The sequence below is a fragment of the Cololabis saira genome, chromosome 15 (genome assembly GCF_033807715.1).
Source record: "Cololabis saira isolate AMF1-May2022 chromosome 15, fColSai1.1, whole genome shotgun sequence".
In the NCBI taxonomy this organism is placed as follows: Eukaryota; Metazoa; Chordata; class Actinopteri; order Beloniformes; family Belonidae; genus Cololabis; species Cololabis saira.
In genome coordinates this window covers 34,696,248-34,711,835 of record NC_084601.1, presented here as the reverse complement: position 1 = coordinate 34,711,835, position 15,588 = coordinate 34,696,248, and the positions used below count along the sequence as shown (strand labels likewise).

Genomic DNA, 15,588 nt, shown 5'->3' with positions numbered 1-15,588 from the left:
ACACATTCATGAACTACAGCAAAGACATTTAAACATTACCAAAAGAAACGCAATATCGGAGAAAACCTGCGATAGAATAAATGCAGTTGGTAACACAAAAAGAACGGCAGATGAGGTTAAAACAGAGTCGGCGGCAGAACAGATCTAATTGGGGGGCACATAATAACCAGCGATGTAAATGCTTAATATGAGTTTGCCATCAACGATCACAGCAAACCAGTTTCAATTACACAACATACTGCAAAATCTCTTTTTAATACACACACACACAAGTGTATTGTGCACCCAAACTGCAAAAAAACAAAAAACAACGACATACAGGCCACGTCCCTCCCTCCCTCCCTCGCCCTCTCCATCTCTCTCTCATACAACGCATACACATAAAAACGTGAACGGTGAATCTCCAAATTTAATTTGACAAAATTAGACGGACCCAAACATTCCACATTTGCGTAATAATAAACGCCAAGGCTGGCGCAATGAAGTCAATTAAATGCATGTCTCACCTTTAGAAGAGTTGCACATCTTAATTTTCATATTTCACCATAGATCACACTTTGGGAAGCCTTCTTTATATTTTAGCGTTATTTCCGCGTAGATAAGAGTGAGTTGATGCTCCTTAACAAGTTTGGTCCGCGGATCAAGGCAAGGCAAGGCAAATTCATTTATATAGCACAATTCAACACAAGCTAATTCAAAGTGCTTTACATTGACATTAAAAGCGGCAAGACATAATAACAAATAGTTAAGAATAAGAAAAGAAGTAAAATAATAAAAAGCACAAGCTGTTTAAAGGGCAGTAGAGTACAGCAGGTTTAATTTAAGAGTACACTTCATATCAACATCAACCCAGCTCCCCAAACCCCTTGCTGCCTGATTGGCTGATTTATGGTTCCGCGTCACACCAACGCAGAACCGACGGTGTAGGGTACGCGGCGATGCACACCGCACCGCGACCCTACGCCGTCGATTTAACGCAGAACCATAATTCAGGCGAAGCTGCAGTCTGTCTGCGCTGATACTGACACACGGGGTCGGAGCGGATTTGGTCATGATGTTTAACCTGTGTTTTGTGATTAATAAGCACGGGTTTTAATTAAATGTAATTTACGAAGGATGATTTCACGTTCAATAAGATAAGTAATCAATAAAATACAAAGTTTTGGCACAAAGGCTTGGCCTGCTTGTGGGCGAGTGGAGGGGGGCACATTAAAAGAAGGTGGCAAGATATAAGGCGAAGAACTAAAGAAAAAGTGGCCTTTAATAAAACTTGTGCAACCATTTTTAAAATAGCATGCAGCAGAATAAAGACTCTCTCTCTGCATATTCTTTGATTTTGGATGTCGCCTCCTTGCCACAATAACAGCAGCAGCAGATTAGCACCTTCCTTTCGAACGTATTAAATACAGACGCAATCACAATACGCGGAATAACTTTCAGGCTTGGTAAATCTCATTGCGCGTGGTAAATGGACCAATTTGCATCTTCCCCTCCCAGTATTTAGGATTTCTGCCGGGTACGCCCCATATTGATTATTCATCAGGGCAAAAGTACTAACTGAATTGCGTGTGCTATTTTGCGCATTTGAGAGACGCAGTCCTCTTTGCACGCTGTTAGTAGATCAGCTGGCACATTGGTTTGCGGGTGCTGTCAAGTTTGCACACGTTTTTACACACGCAAACTTTTAGTAAATCAGGCCCACAGTGTATTCATGTTGACGCATCAGGGGAGACCATTTTAGGAAAAAAGAAAAACGTGTCTGACCCTCAAACTTGGCCAGTTTAACCCTCTCTGAACTGACACAAGCTCAGAATCCTCTCTCTTTACTCTCAATCAAAAGTAGCCAGTATCCTTCTCTCAACTCTTTTTTTTCCAAACAAAAATTAAAGTTTACAACTTTTTTTCATCTGAATCACAAAGGGATCATACTTCTCTTTATTAAAGACCCAGCTCTGGTTCCCTGAGTTCCCTAAAGAGGTTTCTGAAGGCTTCCCAGCATCATGTAGATGGAAAATCACAGGTTGGAGTCCTTGGAGGGGATTCGGTGGTTAACACTGTTGTAATGTTCTGAGCTCATCCCATCTGCACGGCTTTGAATTTGAGACAATAACCATTAAATTGCACCCACTGAACAGGCTGTGCAGCCCAGCTCTGATTCCATTACTGTGTGTTCAAAGTTTTCAGTGGGACTCAGATAATCAGTATAATCAGTAAATGTACGAGTTCAGTCTGTATAACGTGACGCTGTTCATCTTGGCAGTATTAGACAGGTTTTTAGAGAGTCTACAGTCCAGCGTGTGCATATCCTGCCGTGCCGTTTCGGCTTAAAAGCAAGTAATTCTCACTTTGAATGTGTCTCCAAAGAGGAGATGACATAAATGTGGGGGGTAATACAAGCTTCTGATAAAACAACTTGATGCTGTGATGAAATATCGTTTCTGTACATGTGCGTGGGCAGACTGCAGATAAAACTAATCAGCTAAGTACTGCACCGTCGTCACTGGTGGTCTCAGTGACTGCAGGCCTCCGCTGTGATTAGATGAAAATATACACTGGAGTCCGTTTCTGCCTTCTGTAAAGGATTCTTACTTTAAAGATGAAGGTTCTGACAGAGCAAAAGATTTTATTGATACAACTTTTTACTTTCATCTTCTATTTCCTATCATCTTTGCATTCTGTCTGATTCACATTTATTCTTGTACTCATTTGAATATTTCCTTCAGATATTTACCCTAATCCTCCTTTTTCATGCTTTGCATTCAAAAATCCACCAAAGTTACGCTTAAATGAATGATTGTTGAATTGGATCAACAAATATTGGTTATTGAATAGTTAGCCACATGTACGTTTGTATTTCTTTGTTTCTGCATTTCTGTTTTTATTCTGCCAGCCAGGAGAACTTACCGGGAGAACGGATGTATGAAATCTCAGTTTGGTTGTTTTTTTAAATCCCTCTTTTGTTGCAGGGTGTTGCTGGAAGCAAGGGGGCCAAAGGTGAACGGGTGAGTGTTGTTCCTTTAGGTGCTAATAGTCTTTACCTCATTTGGTTTGACATCACGTAATAATACAGGTGAATACTTAAGGTATTGGTCTTTTAAGAATAATATGAAAAAGGTCCTTGGGTGGCTAACAGTCAGTTTGACAAAAATAAGAATGATTATAAGAAACTTGAATCACAAAATACATACTAGAGTAAGTTCAAGCTGGGAGACTGTGTGTCCATTCAGATTCAGATTCAGAAAAACTTTATTTATCTCCGAGGGGCAATTGCAAAAACAACTAAGCAGCATGACGTTGAAAGTACCGAATAAAATAATAAAATAAAATGAATGCAGATAAATAAGGCATGTATGTGCAAACAAAGAATATATAAAATATCAAAATATCAAAAAATGTCAAATAGAGTGACTGTAGTGGTATAAATTCATGCCGGCATTTGTCCATGAATGTGAAAATAAATCCTCCATACAGAAACTGGTCGTTGTGTTTTATCCCTGTCAGCATCCAGACCGCGCATTAAGATGCTCCTTCAGAAATCACAGGTGGCCAGCGCTTAGCGTGTGTTTTCATACCTGACTGTATCATTTGTGGTTAATGAATCCTGAATGATCAGGTCCGCTATAAACCTTTTTCTTTTCTATTTTTATTTTCAAATTTGAGTCAACAAAAGATATGTACAATATAAAGGAGAAGGTAGTGGTCAATAAATATTGGTTAAAGTGTATATAACCAAGTGGTCCTGACTGCCACTGTAATAATGCTTAATCCTTGTCATCAGCGTTAGTCCTTTCATCCGGTGAAGATGATCATATCTCTAAATATCCAGTACTCCGTTAAATTCTGGTGAGACATAAACAACCTCTGTTTCACCGCTGAGACGGTACCTATCATTCTCCAGCGACTGCTGGAGGAATCAAAAGCTGCGTTAATATCAGAAGTAATTTACAGAAACATATTAACACCCAAAGATGTTGCAGCCTTTGATGATCATGATCATTATCACGACCGGGACAGATTACTGCAAAGAGAAATCAGGAAGTTAGCAGATGAGTCAATACACTCAGTTTTCATAACTACAAGACTCTCTCCTGCGAGTCAGTGTTTTCTTTTTATTATTCTGTAATTTTATTGTATTACTTTTTTTCATTTACCCACATTAACATAAGTGCACGGGGTCAGACACAATACATGAAATGAATGAATTAACCGTCCCGCTCCCAGTTCGTAAGATGTGACAAGTCTGAGAAGTCTGGAGACAACCTAAAAAATACCAGTATTTTTCTCTCTTTTCAGGGTGACCTGCAGTCAACAGCGTCGGTTCAGGCCATCGCCAGGCAGATCTGCGAGCAGATGATACAAAGTGGGTATCAACTTTTATTGTGCCATTTTTCACTGATTCTGCAGCTTTAACCTGTTGTTTTAGAAGATCTGAATCAAGGATCAGTTGCACAAAATACTTTGAGCTTACTTCTCAAGTGTGGCACTCCAGACTTTATCTGGCTAACTAAAGGACTTACTCATGGATGGTGCAGAAAATCTCTTAAAAAGTCCTCAGTTAAAGAAAGTTATTTTTCCATTTACTGAACTCTAAACCACTGAAAGCAATAAAATTCCACCATTTTCATGGCAGTTCTGCTTGATATAGGCAGTACTGCTTAAAATTTTATACTTTCACACAAACAGTATGATCATTTCATTCATCAATAGTTTGCATTATTTTAAAGACAAATTATGAGGCTATTGTTATTATTATTACATCACTGAGTTCAATTCAATTCATATTACTTATATAGCGTCTATTACAACAGAAGTTTTCTCTAGGTACTTCCCAGAGACCCAGAACATAAACCCCCGAGCAATTATTACATAAACATAACATAAACAATGGCAGGTAAAAACTCCCCTAGTGGGGGGTGAGTAAATCATTTGGCAAGAAAAAGAAAAAAAAAGAAAACAAAATACAGACATCTTTCCATTTTTCCATCATTTTTGGATTACTTTTGGGACACAACCAAACTGTGTTGTAAAAGTGTTTTAAAGCATCTACCTGCTGCAACCAGTAGGGTGAGTGAGTTGTCAATAAAGAAAAAATACTGCAGATCCTTCGGACCTGGAAGACTATGGACCAGTGGCCCTCACATCTCACGTGATAAAGTTCTGGAGAGACGGGTCTCAGCCACCGGAGGCCACAGCTGAAGTCGGTTCTGGATCCCTACACTTTCCTTATCAGCTCCATCTAGGAGTTGAAGACTGTCATGTACCTGCAGCAACGAGCTCATTTGCACCTGCATGGAGGAGGAATCACTGTGAGAATCTCCTTCTTTGATTTCTCCAGTGCTTTTAACAGCATCCAGCTGCTGCTGGGTGAGAAGCTGCAGGTGATGGGTGTCAGCAGCTCGGTGATCTCCTGGAGGACTGAATACCTGACAGGCAGCACACAGTTTGTCCGTCTGGGCAGTGTTCTGTCTGATGTGGTGGTTAGTGATGATGGAGCTCCTCAGGGGACTGTGCTTTCTCCGTTTCTCTTCACCTTGTACACCAATGACTTTCAGTCCAACACTGAGTCATGCCACCTAAAGTGCATCTTATCTTAAAGGAGCTTGAGGCAGGATTTATGAAAAAAATTCGTATACGTTTTAAGTTTTCTAGTAATAATGTCAGATGAAGCGTTCCAAACCAAAAAGAATGAGTCCTCTAGCGTATCTCTCCGTTGCCTTGAACAGGCTGTGTGCTGCAAAATGTGCTGCAATTGTGGGGCCGAATTTCCCGCTGTCCTGCGGATGAGACGTCAAATGACGCTGCATGCACGTTCTCCCCGTTCTCCCGTGCCGGCTTCGCTGTTTGCTGCAGTACCCCCGACAGCCGTCGTGGCGAAGGGTGGCGCTAATGAGTCTCATTTCTTAAAAGGAGCCTCATGCTCATTTAAATAAAAAAGGGTGTTTGTCACCAGGTCTTCAGATGTCTTCAAGTTTTAAGGGTCATTTAGTTGAGGGATTTATACATATTTTGCATTCTTTTTTTTACCATGTAACATAAAATACAGTAATCCCTCGCTATAACGCGGTTCAGCTTCCACGGTCTCGATGCACGGATTTGCATTGTGCATCGTGTACTGCAATCTGATTGGCTAAACAGTCTCCCTGCTTCTTCACTTCCTGTGTGTCAATAACGTTTAATATGTACTGTACATGTACATGTACGTAAAACAGCTTGCCAAATTTAACTTTGCAAATTTTCTCCAAAACCCAGAATGTCGACAAAACGTTCTGCACCGATTCTTCCGTTCAAATTACCGTAATCCGCAATTTGAGGCCTTGTATAATAATTGTAAAAAAAATAAAGGTTACCACTTCATGGATTTCACCTCCCACTTAAAATCAGACACTTTTGCTTGTACAGTGCAATCATTTACAGATATTCATTGTATTCTGGCCACTTATTACTGCACGTTTGAACATACTTTTAAGATACTTTTATTGCTGAAGTTACTGCTTGAATACGTGGGAAGCTAGGTAAGGGATTCTGCACTTTATCTAACCCAGAGCTCTTGTTTCCCAGGAGCGTGTTTTTTTCCCCTATCACAGGTTCTTTTTGGAACGTAACCCCCGCGAAAAACGATGGATGACTGTACTTACTGGGTTTCAAAAGTTACATTCAGTCAATTCACTTTGAGTGTCCAAATTGTTTTGCCTCCTTATCCATGATTTATAACACTACATATGTCAATAAACTTAAAATCGTTCATGACTGGCTCAAACTATGGCAATTCCTCTCTTTTTTTCCCGTCACAGCCCACATGGAACGCTACAACTCCATTCTCAACCACGTGCCCAGTCCACCGGTGTCCATCCGCACAGTACCGGGACCCCCGGGAGAGCCTGGTCGACAGGGAACCTCGGGACCCCAGGGAGAACAGGGGCCACCAGGAAGGCCGGGCTTCCCAGGACAGAACGGACAGAATGGAAACCCAGGAGAGAGAGGTAAGGCGGTCAGAGATGGCTTTCAGGGGAGATGCAGCGTAAGAGACTGCAGCTCAAATGTGGAAGGAGTACAGAGTAAAACACCGTCTAACACAAGTGTGTGAGAGAGATACCACCACCAACAGTGGACTTTGCCATCTGGATTATTAAATTTGGTGCAGTTACTGTTTTAACAGACTTCACGTTTACTTCTTGTTCTCTTCTCATTAAACACTTTTAAAAGTGTTACATGCCTTGTTTTAAAAACACGTTGTCAGCAGCATCCTAAAGTTTGTCTGCAATGTAACAATTTTGACACAGCATCATGAACCTCAGTTCATGTGTGTCCGTCCGAGTATATGATGCCAAATAAGCAGCATTAAAAAAAAAATGGAAATGTGTGTCTTGTTGAATATATTTAATGTCTACTGGGAGAAACCAAAATAACTTCTCAACTGTGTTCCTGTTAAAAATGAGCATGTGTCAGCATGGTAATCACTATCTGTGTCCAGGCCAAACAGGAGAAAAGGGGGAGAAAGGAACTCAAGGTGTCGGTGTCCAAGGCCCCAGAGGACCCCCAGGACCTCCTGGTAAATGAGAACACCCAGACATGTCTTCACATACCGTATTTTGTGGACACTATAAGGTGCAATATCAATGACTTTATTTTCATACATACAGTAAGGCGCATGTTATAATGTGCATGATAAAACAGATATAAAGCGAAACAAAACAGTCCGGTAAGTCGAACATTTGTTCAACTCATTCACAATAACTCAGAATATGACGCGTAATTATAGTAAAGTAACATTGAATAGATGTTGGATGATGATTGCTTGCCAGCGCTATATAATTAGTTATCTAACGCTGCAAGCCGTATCCAACCAAGGACCCACTTTAATGTGTCAACTGAACGGTCTGACAATCAATCAAGCGGAGCGGATTCGTCACTTCAGACTCATTTTGACAGATTTTTGAGCGCAGCAAACCACGTAAAATTAGTTTGAGGTCAGTAAACAACAAAATTCATACATATGGCGCACGTGATTATAAGGCGCACTGCTGGTTTTTGAGAGAAAATTAAGGATTTTAATTGCCTTATAGTGCCGAAATTACAGTATTTATATAACAGTAGTTACATTCCCATGAAGAAGGTCCCTACGTAGTGAACAAAATCATGGAATTCAATGTCAATGTCAATGTCAATTTTATTTATATAGCACATTTAAAAACGACCGAGGTCGACCAAAGTGCTGTACAGTATACAATAACATGAAACAATACCACAAGAAAATACAGTACAACATGTAGAAACAATAAAATCACTAACATGCTAGAATGATCAATAAAATAGTAATAAAAGATAGAAAGTAGAAAATAGACGGCAAAGAACAGACACATAAAGTGCACAATCACTTCTCACAAATGTAGGCAACTATTTATCGTACACCAAAAGCCAAAGAAAATAAATAGGTTTTCAAAGAAGACTTAAAAACCTCTAGGGTCTGAGCAGATCTAATGTTTAGTTGTAAGCTATTCCACAGCTTAGGGCCGGCCACCGCAAAAGCTCGGTCCCCTTTAGTTTTAAGCCTGGATTTAGAGACGTCCAAAAGCCACTGACTTGACGACCTCAGTGCTCTGGTTGGTGTGTGAGAGTGGAGAAGTTCTGTAAGGTATTGGGGAGCCAAGCCATTCAGTGATTTAAAAACTAACAGCAGAATCTTAAAATCAACCCTAATTCTGCATTAGACTTGTAAAATCTTTTCAATGTCTTCCCAGGTTCCCAAGGACAAGGCAGACCAGGAAACCAGGGTTCATCAGGGAGACCTGGGAACCCTGGATCTACTGGCCGACCAGGAGTTCCTGGTCCCCTCGGCCCCCCAGGACCCCCGGGATACTGCGACCAGAACTCCTGCGTGGGCTACAACGTTGGGGGTACGTCCGGTTCTCACTAATCCCTACAGTTACTGTAATTCTCTAATTGAACCACACTTGCGTCACATAACAACGCGAATGCTGAGCTGTAACTGAACTGATCTTTCGTGACAACCATATTAATAGCAAACACCAGCTTCACTGTGATTGCTGTGTAGTGACAACAACAGGCTAAGTCTTTAAAAACACACATAGAACTTTCACACGAGTAAAATACAGACATTTAACATTTGTTTCCATTGCAATGACGCAACGTGTGTTCAACTGTATTGACTGTGTTAATAACTATATGACTCAGCATGAAAGCATTTGAATGCCGTTTCCTCTTGTGGATTGAGGGTCATCGGGGGAAACGCTTAATCCATTTGGTTGCTTTTCACGGTGACGAGCTCCCACTGAGATAAACTTGTTGCATGGTAATGACATTATCCATCCCACATTTGGTGTATTCAAGAGCGAAACATAAAAGCCTTGAAATACACTCACGGTTAAGATGTAGAATTCTGTTTTACTGAAATCAGTCGGCATCTCTGAAGCAAACAAGAATCTTTGAAATATATCTGAATAGACTGGGCTTGCTTTGGATGGCAAACGTCCAAACAAAAAAAGCATCATGGAGGATCAACTCTTCTTTTTTAGTCCTCAGAATTACTTTGAAGGTAATTACAACTTAACCAACCCTCCAACCCGTAAAGCCCTGATGCAGCATTAAAGGAGCTGGGGGTCCCATGCTTAGAAGGCACATGATGTGTTCAGCATAGATGACAGTCTTGAACAACCTCCTGCAGTCGTGTGCCTGAATGGTTTGCTTCACATATCAGTAAAATGGAAAGGAAAAAAAAAAATGCATGTGAATTCTGCATCTTAACGTCTCTGTGTTCCCATTTCCGTCTAGGGAGCGTGGGATAAGTCATTCACTGAAAAGATGCTCTCTGGAGGGTTTTCCTGGCATGAATTTGAAAAACGTCATTTGGAGTGATATGAAGTTCACCAAATAATAGGGGTGTAACGATACACTAATCTCACGATACGGTACGATACACGATATTAAGGTCATGATAACGATACGATACGATATTATAGCAGTATTTTTTTAACAACCTTGAATGAGGAACATATGACGGGAAAAAATTGTCTTTTATTTGAAAGACACAAAATAAAAAATAATACTGTGCATTTGCCCTATTGTTACAGTTTGTAATGCTTTATAACTGTTTAAGTTTTAAAGAGAAAGACAGGCCAACCATTTTCCACACACTGAACTAAGAGTAAATGTCAGGTTTGCATTATGCATCTTCAGTTTCATACAAGTAAAAAATATTTTGCCACAAACTGAATAGTTTTTCTCATGTATGATTTGACTTTTTTCTTTTCCAGAAATTTAACAACTAAAATTAAATAAATAAATAAAAGTAAATAAACACATACATTTTTACATCATAAAAAAGATTGATTCATGCTCACCTTATAAGTGTAAGAGGAGATTTATTTTTGTTAAGAAGGTTATTTTGGTAATTCAGGGTTCATTATTTTATAAATATATAATCTTTATATTCTGATGTAAATCAGGGACTATAATGACACTAGTCAGTTTATCTGTAGTGATTAGTCTGTTTTAGATTGGGCGGAGTGATACGCCACAGTACGGCACTAGGTGCTGTGTTGATGTTCTAAAATCCTACACTGTTGAGGGACATTAAAGTACACTGGAACTCAGCAGAAGTTGTCCCTGTGTTTATCCTACTCACGACCCGAAAAAGGTTTAATTTAATAAGGTAAGGCTTAACTCTACACCAGCCTTACATAAGTAAAAGTTCAGAGCTCAAAACCCTGCTAGAGTCCCGTGATCGGGACCAAAACGGTACTAGTTTCTTCTGAGCGGAGGAAGATTTTGGTCCGCGGGTCGAGGCGCGTTACTAGTCAACAAAATAGATTAATATTAATAATCCAATATCGTGATACAGTTTGTCACCTCCACCACACGTATCGTGACGTTTTTGTATCGCGAAATTTCGTGGCACGATATATTGTTACACCCCTACCAAATACATCCAGGCCGTTCCTTTGTGATACAACGCCTGTATCCATTCTTGTTGCAAATCAGCAAACGTTTGAACTGCAGAAAACCCTTCAGGAGTTATCTTTGGCCATTACATGCATGGTCATGTTCATGTTGATGTGTTGAGGTGGAAGGTTTCACAGTAGGTGGTGACGCTGTGAAAGCCTGCTGGGTGGTCATGTGAGTAACAGCTGCATGTTGTAATCTGTTTTTCTTTTGTTTTTGTGTACGTTTCTGTCCATCTCTACCTGTTGTCTATCCTCCTCCCTCGCAATTTCCTTTTCCTTTTTTCTTTTGTTTTACTCACCCATCACAGCATTATAGTGATTACTGAGCCACGTTCCTCAAACCCCCAACGCAGCAGCAGCAGAGCAGTAGCTTTATCTGCTGCCACTGGACGCATCAGTTGATTTGCTGCATCACACATAAACATGATGCTGCAGATACAGTTGGTATAAATGTGTGTTTGCTGTATGTCTTTGTCATAAATGTTGGAAATCTACACATATTTATACTTTAAAACATTTGATCAGACACTTTTGCTTGTACAGTGCAAGAATATACAGATATTCATTGTATTCTGGTCACTTATTATGTATTGAGAGTGAAACCAATTATTAATTGAGTAGTGACTCGATCATACAACTGTATCTCATCCAGCTGTTATCTATACCTGCTTCTATCCCAGTGTTTCCCAATTCCGGTCCTCTTCCCCCCCGATCCTGCAGGGTTTAGATATGACCTCGCTTCAGCACCTTGATACAAGTAGCTGTGTCATCAGCAGACTTGTGCAGACCTTGATAGCAAGTTAATAACAACCATTAATAAGAATCAGGCGTGTTGATACAAGGCAACATCTAAAACATGCAGGACAGGGAGGAGGACTGAAACTGAGACACCCTGTTCTATCCTGTGAAGGACACAGGATTCTGGTGGAGCCTATCCCAGATACTTAAGCAGGGTAACACCTCGAGAGGTCCGAAACATCCCAGCTAAACAGATATCCACGATCATTTTAGAGAAGATGTGGTGCCTTGAAAAACTCTGAAAAGAATCCACTTTATGGTTGTAGATTCTTGAAATTTTTCACTTTAATTAGCTGAGCAGTTGGGAGTCTGAACACACTGTGCACCTACACCGACGCGATCATCGTTTCCTGACTTTTTCTTCTGGTTTACGAACATCCGCCGCCTCTTTTTTAATGCATAAGCTTCACTGACTATTTCAAAGGCCTTTAACACAAATCACCTTTGCAATTGAATCAAAAACTCCGGTGCAAGGCAGATTTTGACATATCCTGCACGTTTTAACATACTTTTAAGATACTTTTATTACTGAAGTTAATGCTTGCATACATGGAAAGCTAGGTAAGGGATTCTGCATGTTATTTAACACAGAGCTCTTGTTTACCAGGAGCCTGTTTTTTGCGGAGCATTGGTGGTAGAAGGCGAGAGGAGGTCGCGTACATGTTTTGTTAATATTTTACTTCAAATTGAGGATTGTACGGAGCCCCTAAAGGGACACAGATTTTTTTTTATTTTTATAATGAGTTTTAAGCGCGCGCGTGAAACCTTTACGCGCGCGCTTAAAACATTTAAGTGAGCACGTAAAGTTGTTTACGTGAGCACGTAAAACGTTTATGCACTCACTAAAAAGTTTCACGCGCTCTCGCAAAACTTATAAGTGAGCGCCTAAAAGTTGTTCCACGTTAGCGCGTAAAAACAAGTACATGGGAGTTTTGCTGGAACAGGAGACCCTCCAGGTGCTCCTGCTCTGTTTATGAATGGAAATGACATTACAGGATTTAGCTGAGCTATATTTTAACCTGGGACTCCATTATAAGGACATTACCACTTTGCTTGCAAGTAAACAACTTTACATGCTCACTTAAAGGTTTTACGCACGCGCGTAAAGGTTTCACGCGCACGCTTAAAACTCATTATAAAAAAAATAAATAATCCGTGTCCCTTTAGGGGCTCCGTACGATTGACATCATCCAGAAATCCCTTACCTTACCTTTAAATTACTTTTGATAGTTGTAGCTTGAATGTCAGCCAAAGGATAACAAATCTAATACTTGCTTGGTAAAACTTACACATTTGTGTGTCAATTTTAAGTTCAAACATTGTTGTTAAGTCTAACTTTTAACTTGGGTCGTTTGTCCTGAGCTTCCTCCTAACTGCAGTGTCCAGTTGTCGCTCAATAACCTTCATAATCCTTGGTAACCTTGGTAACTCATGTCCGTCTATGTTTCTTGCTCCTACCTTCTTTTCCAACCCCTTCTCCCCGCTAACCCAATCACTTCCCCACAAATCTCTCCAAAAACACTGTTTCCTGTGGTGGCGGGCGTCGGCCATCTTTGTCTTGGGCTTTTCCCTGTCCGTCCGTCTGACTGGGTGACGGTGGGCTCGCCGCCCGGCTGCTTGGCAACGCAGAGGGTGAGGATATCACTGACGGGCGCGCTGTCCCTGCAGTCCAACTGCCGCAGAGCGTCTTCCAAAACTACGGCGAGGCCGAGGAGGAAGACCCGTACCGCTACTACCAACCCAACTACCCGCCGCCGCAGCCGGTGTCGCCCGACGACCCGGCGCTGGCGCGCGACGACCCCGAGCAGAGGCCTCCCGCTGAGGGGTACCGCAGCACCCGGAGCATAGGGGGGGGGGAGAAAACTGGGCTGAAGAGGAGACTAAAGAGGGAAGCGAAGGTGCTGCCTGGACTAACTAACTGAGAGGACGTGAGGGGGAAGACAGAAGGCAGCTTGCTGTTTCTGATTGGACGGCTCCGAGCCGTGATGAACTCATCAACAAGTGCCTGACGCAGAGGAATTTCTTACGGACATTGTAGAGGGAACGGAACGGGCTTTAAGGTTGGGACTGTTCGAACTCATCTATGCTTTTGAATTAACTTCAACAAAATGGTTTTACGTAGTTCTTTTTGTTTTGTTTTTGAGTCAAATAAACTGCTCAGCAAAGTTGTGAGCTGAATTGGGGTTGATATTTCACACGACCTTTTGTTAGTTCTCAGCTTAGTGGTCTGTCATGTTCCCTTTCTGGTTTCAGTATTTTCCACCTGGTTGTTTAAGTGCCTCCCAATGTCCTAGGAAGTGTTTCAGTCCTTTATCTATGTTCGTTTTTCATCACTAAATCTAATTTCCGAGTATCTATTGCAAACCACATCTTGTGATTCCTGTTGGTGTTTGGTAGTTTTACTTCCACCTTTCATTTTTATGGTTGACTAATATAAATGTGAAAGGGTTTTGCAATGATACCATTGGTTGTGAAGTACATCTTTCCTTGAAATCTTTGTAATCTGGTGTTTAATTCAAGTTTACATCAAGTTGTGTAGTTGTTACCTCCATCTCTTATTTCTGAAGGCGCCTAAATGTTACAACCAGACACCAGATGTCATCAAAAAGTTATTTATGTCAAGTTTAGCATGTTTTAATTTTTCACATTCACCACGTCATGAATTTTTGTTTCTGATCTCATAAAGCCACGGACCCATTTTACTGTTAGGATTTCTTTCCTTTCTTGAGTTTTACCAGCAGTTATTGATACAGTATTACATTCATTGTGACGTTGTTCTGTGTACGATAAAGCTGATCAAAAATATTAGTTGTAAAAACCACACAATCACGTTTTCCTTTAACAGCGATGTTTCTGTGTTGATGTATTTTATGTTGGTTCAGTTCTGCTTGGAGAATTAGGCGTAGCGGTGCAGAATTAGATTTAATCACTGAAGCAGATTTCAAACTTAACGGATCAGTTAAGAGAAAATCTTTTTTTAGGCCAATACCTGCTTTGCGTCCTGTCCTTTTGATAATATTAGTTACCTTCTTTTTATATTTCAACAAATCTTTGAAGTCTTTTATCCATTTAAGCTAATTCAGACTTAATTTGACTCAAGTTCCAGTGCAAAAGTGTGGATCGACATTTGTTTTTTTATATTTTATGCAGGAACTACAGACTAATCTGAAATAAGAAACTCTATGGTTCACTCAGTGTGAAGTTGAAATTAATTTGAATTAAATCATGTGTTTATTAAAATTGTTTTTTGTTTTTTTTACAGCTGGATGGTGATTTTTTTTTATTATTATTATTATTATGAATTATTATTATTACTATTATTATTATTATTTTTTATTACAGCTGTTTGGAAGAATGTGCATTTATTCACCCCTGGACATGACCGCCTCAGACCAGGATATTTAAAAATAAAATCAATAAAATAAGTTATTTTTACTTGGTTTTAATTTTCTCAGAACAGTACAACTAAAGTACTAGCGCTGGTGTGTGTGTCTGTGTGTTTCCTTGAAAAGGGATTTGACTAAACTGTGAGGTCTAAATAACCTGGACAGCCTTTACTTGAGCATTGATGTGTTTTCAACAGAATGCAGCCGGCCACTGATTGGCTCCCTGCAGCATCACACCTCTGCTGCAAGCTTGTTCAGAACCAAAAACAACCACACTTAAAATGTCATTACATAGAAATCGTGGACAAACTCCGGGAAAGTGGGAACGATGGAAGAAAGCAGTGTGTAGCAACACCAACGCCGGGTCCCGAGGAAACACCAGGCGACTGTGGAAAGGAAAAGCTAAGAGATGTTTCAGGACACCTGAGTCATCCATGCGCTTT

At 40.5% G+C, this 15,588-nt stretch overlaps 1 protein-coding gene across 1 annotated transcript in view; it reads left to right on the top strand.

The window, feature by feature from the left end:
• Positions 1-15,184, top strand: part of LOC133460708 (collagen alpha-1(XIV) chain-like) — a 205,547-nt gene extending 190,363 nt beyond the window's left edge. Inside the window, 6 exon segments of the mRNA XM_061741443.1 lie at positions 2,967-3,002; positions 4,294-4,360; positions 6,792-6,980; positions 7,472-7,549; positions 8,739-8,894; positions 13,428-15,184. Of these exon segments, the coding sequence (XP_061597427.1) occupies positions 2,967-3,002; positions 4,294-4,360; positions 6,792-6,980; positions 7,472-7,549; positions 8,739-8,894; positions 13,428-13,681 (780 nt within the window). The 3' untranslated portion in view covers positions 13,682-15,184.
• Positions 15,185-15,588: the final 404 nt, after the last annotated feature.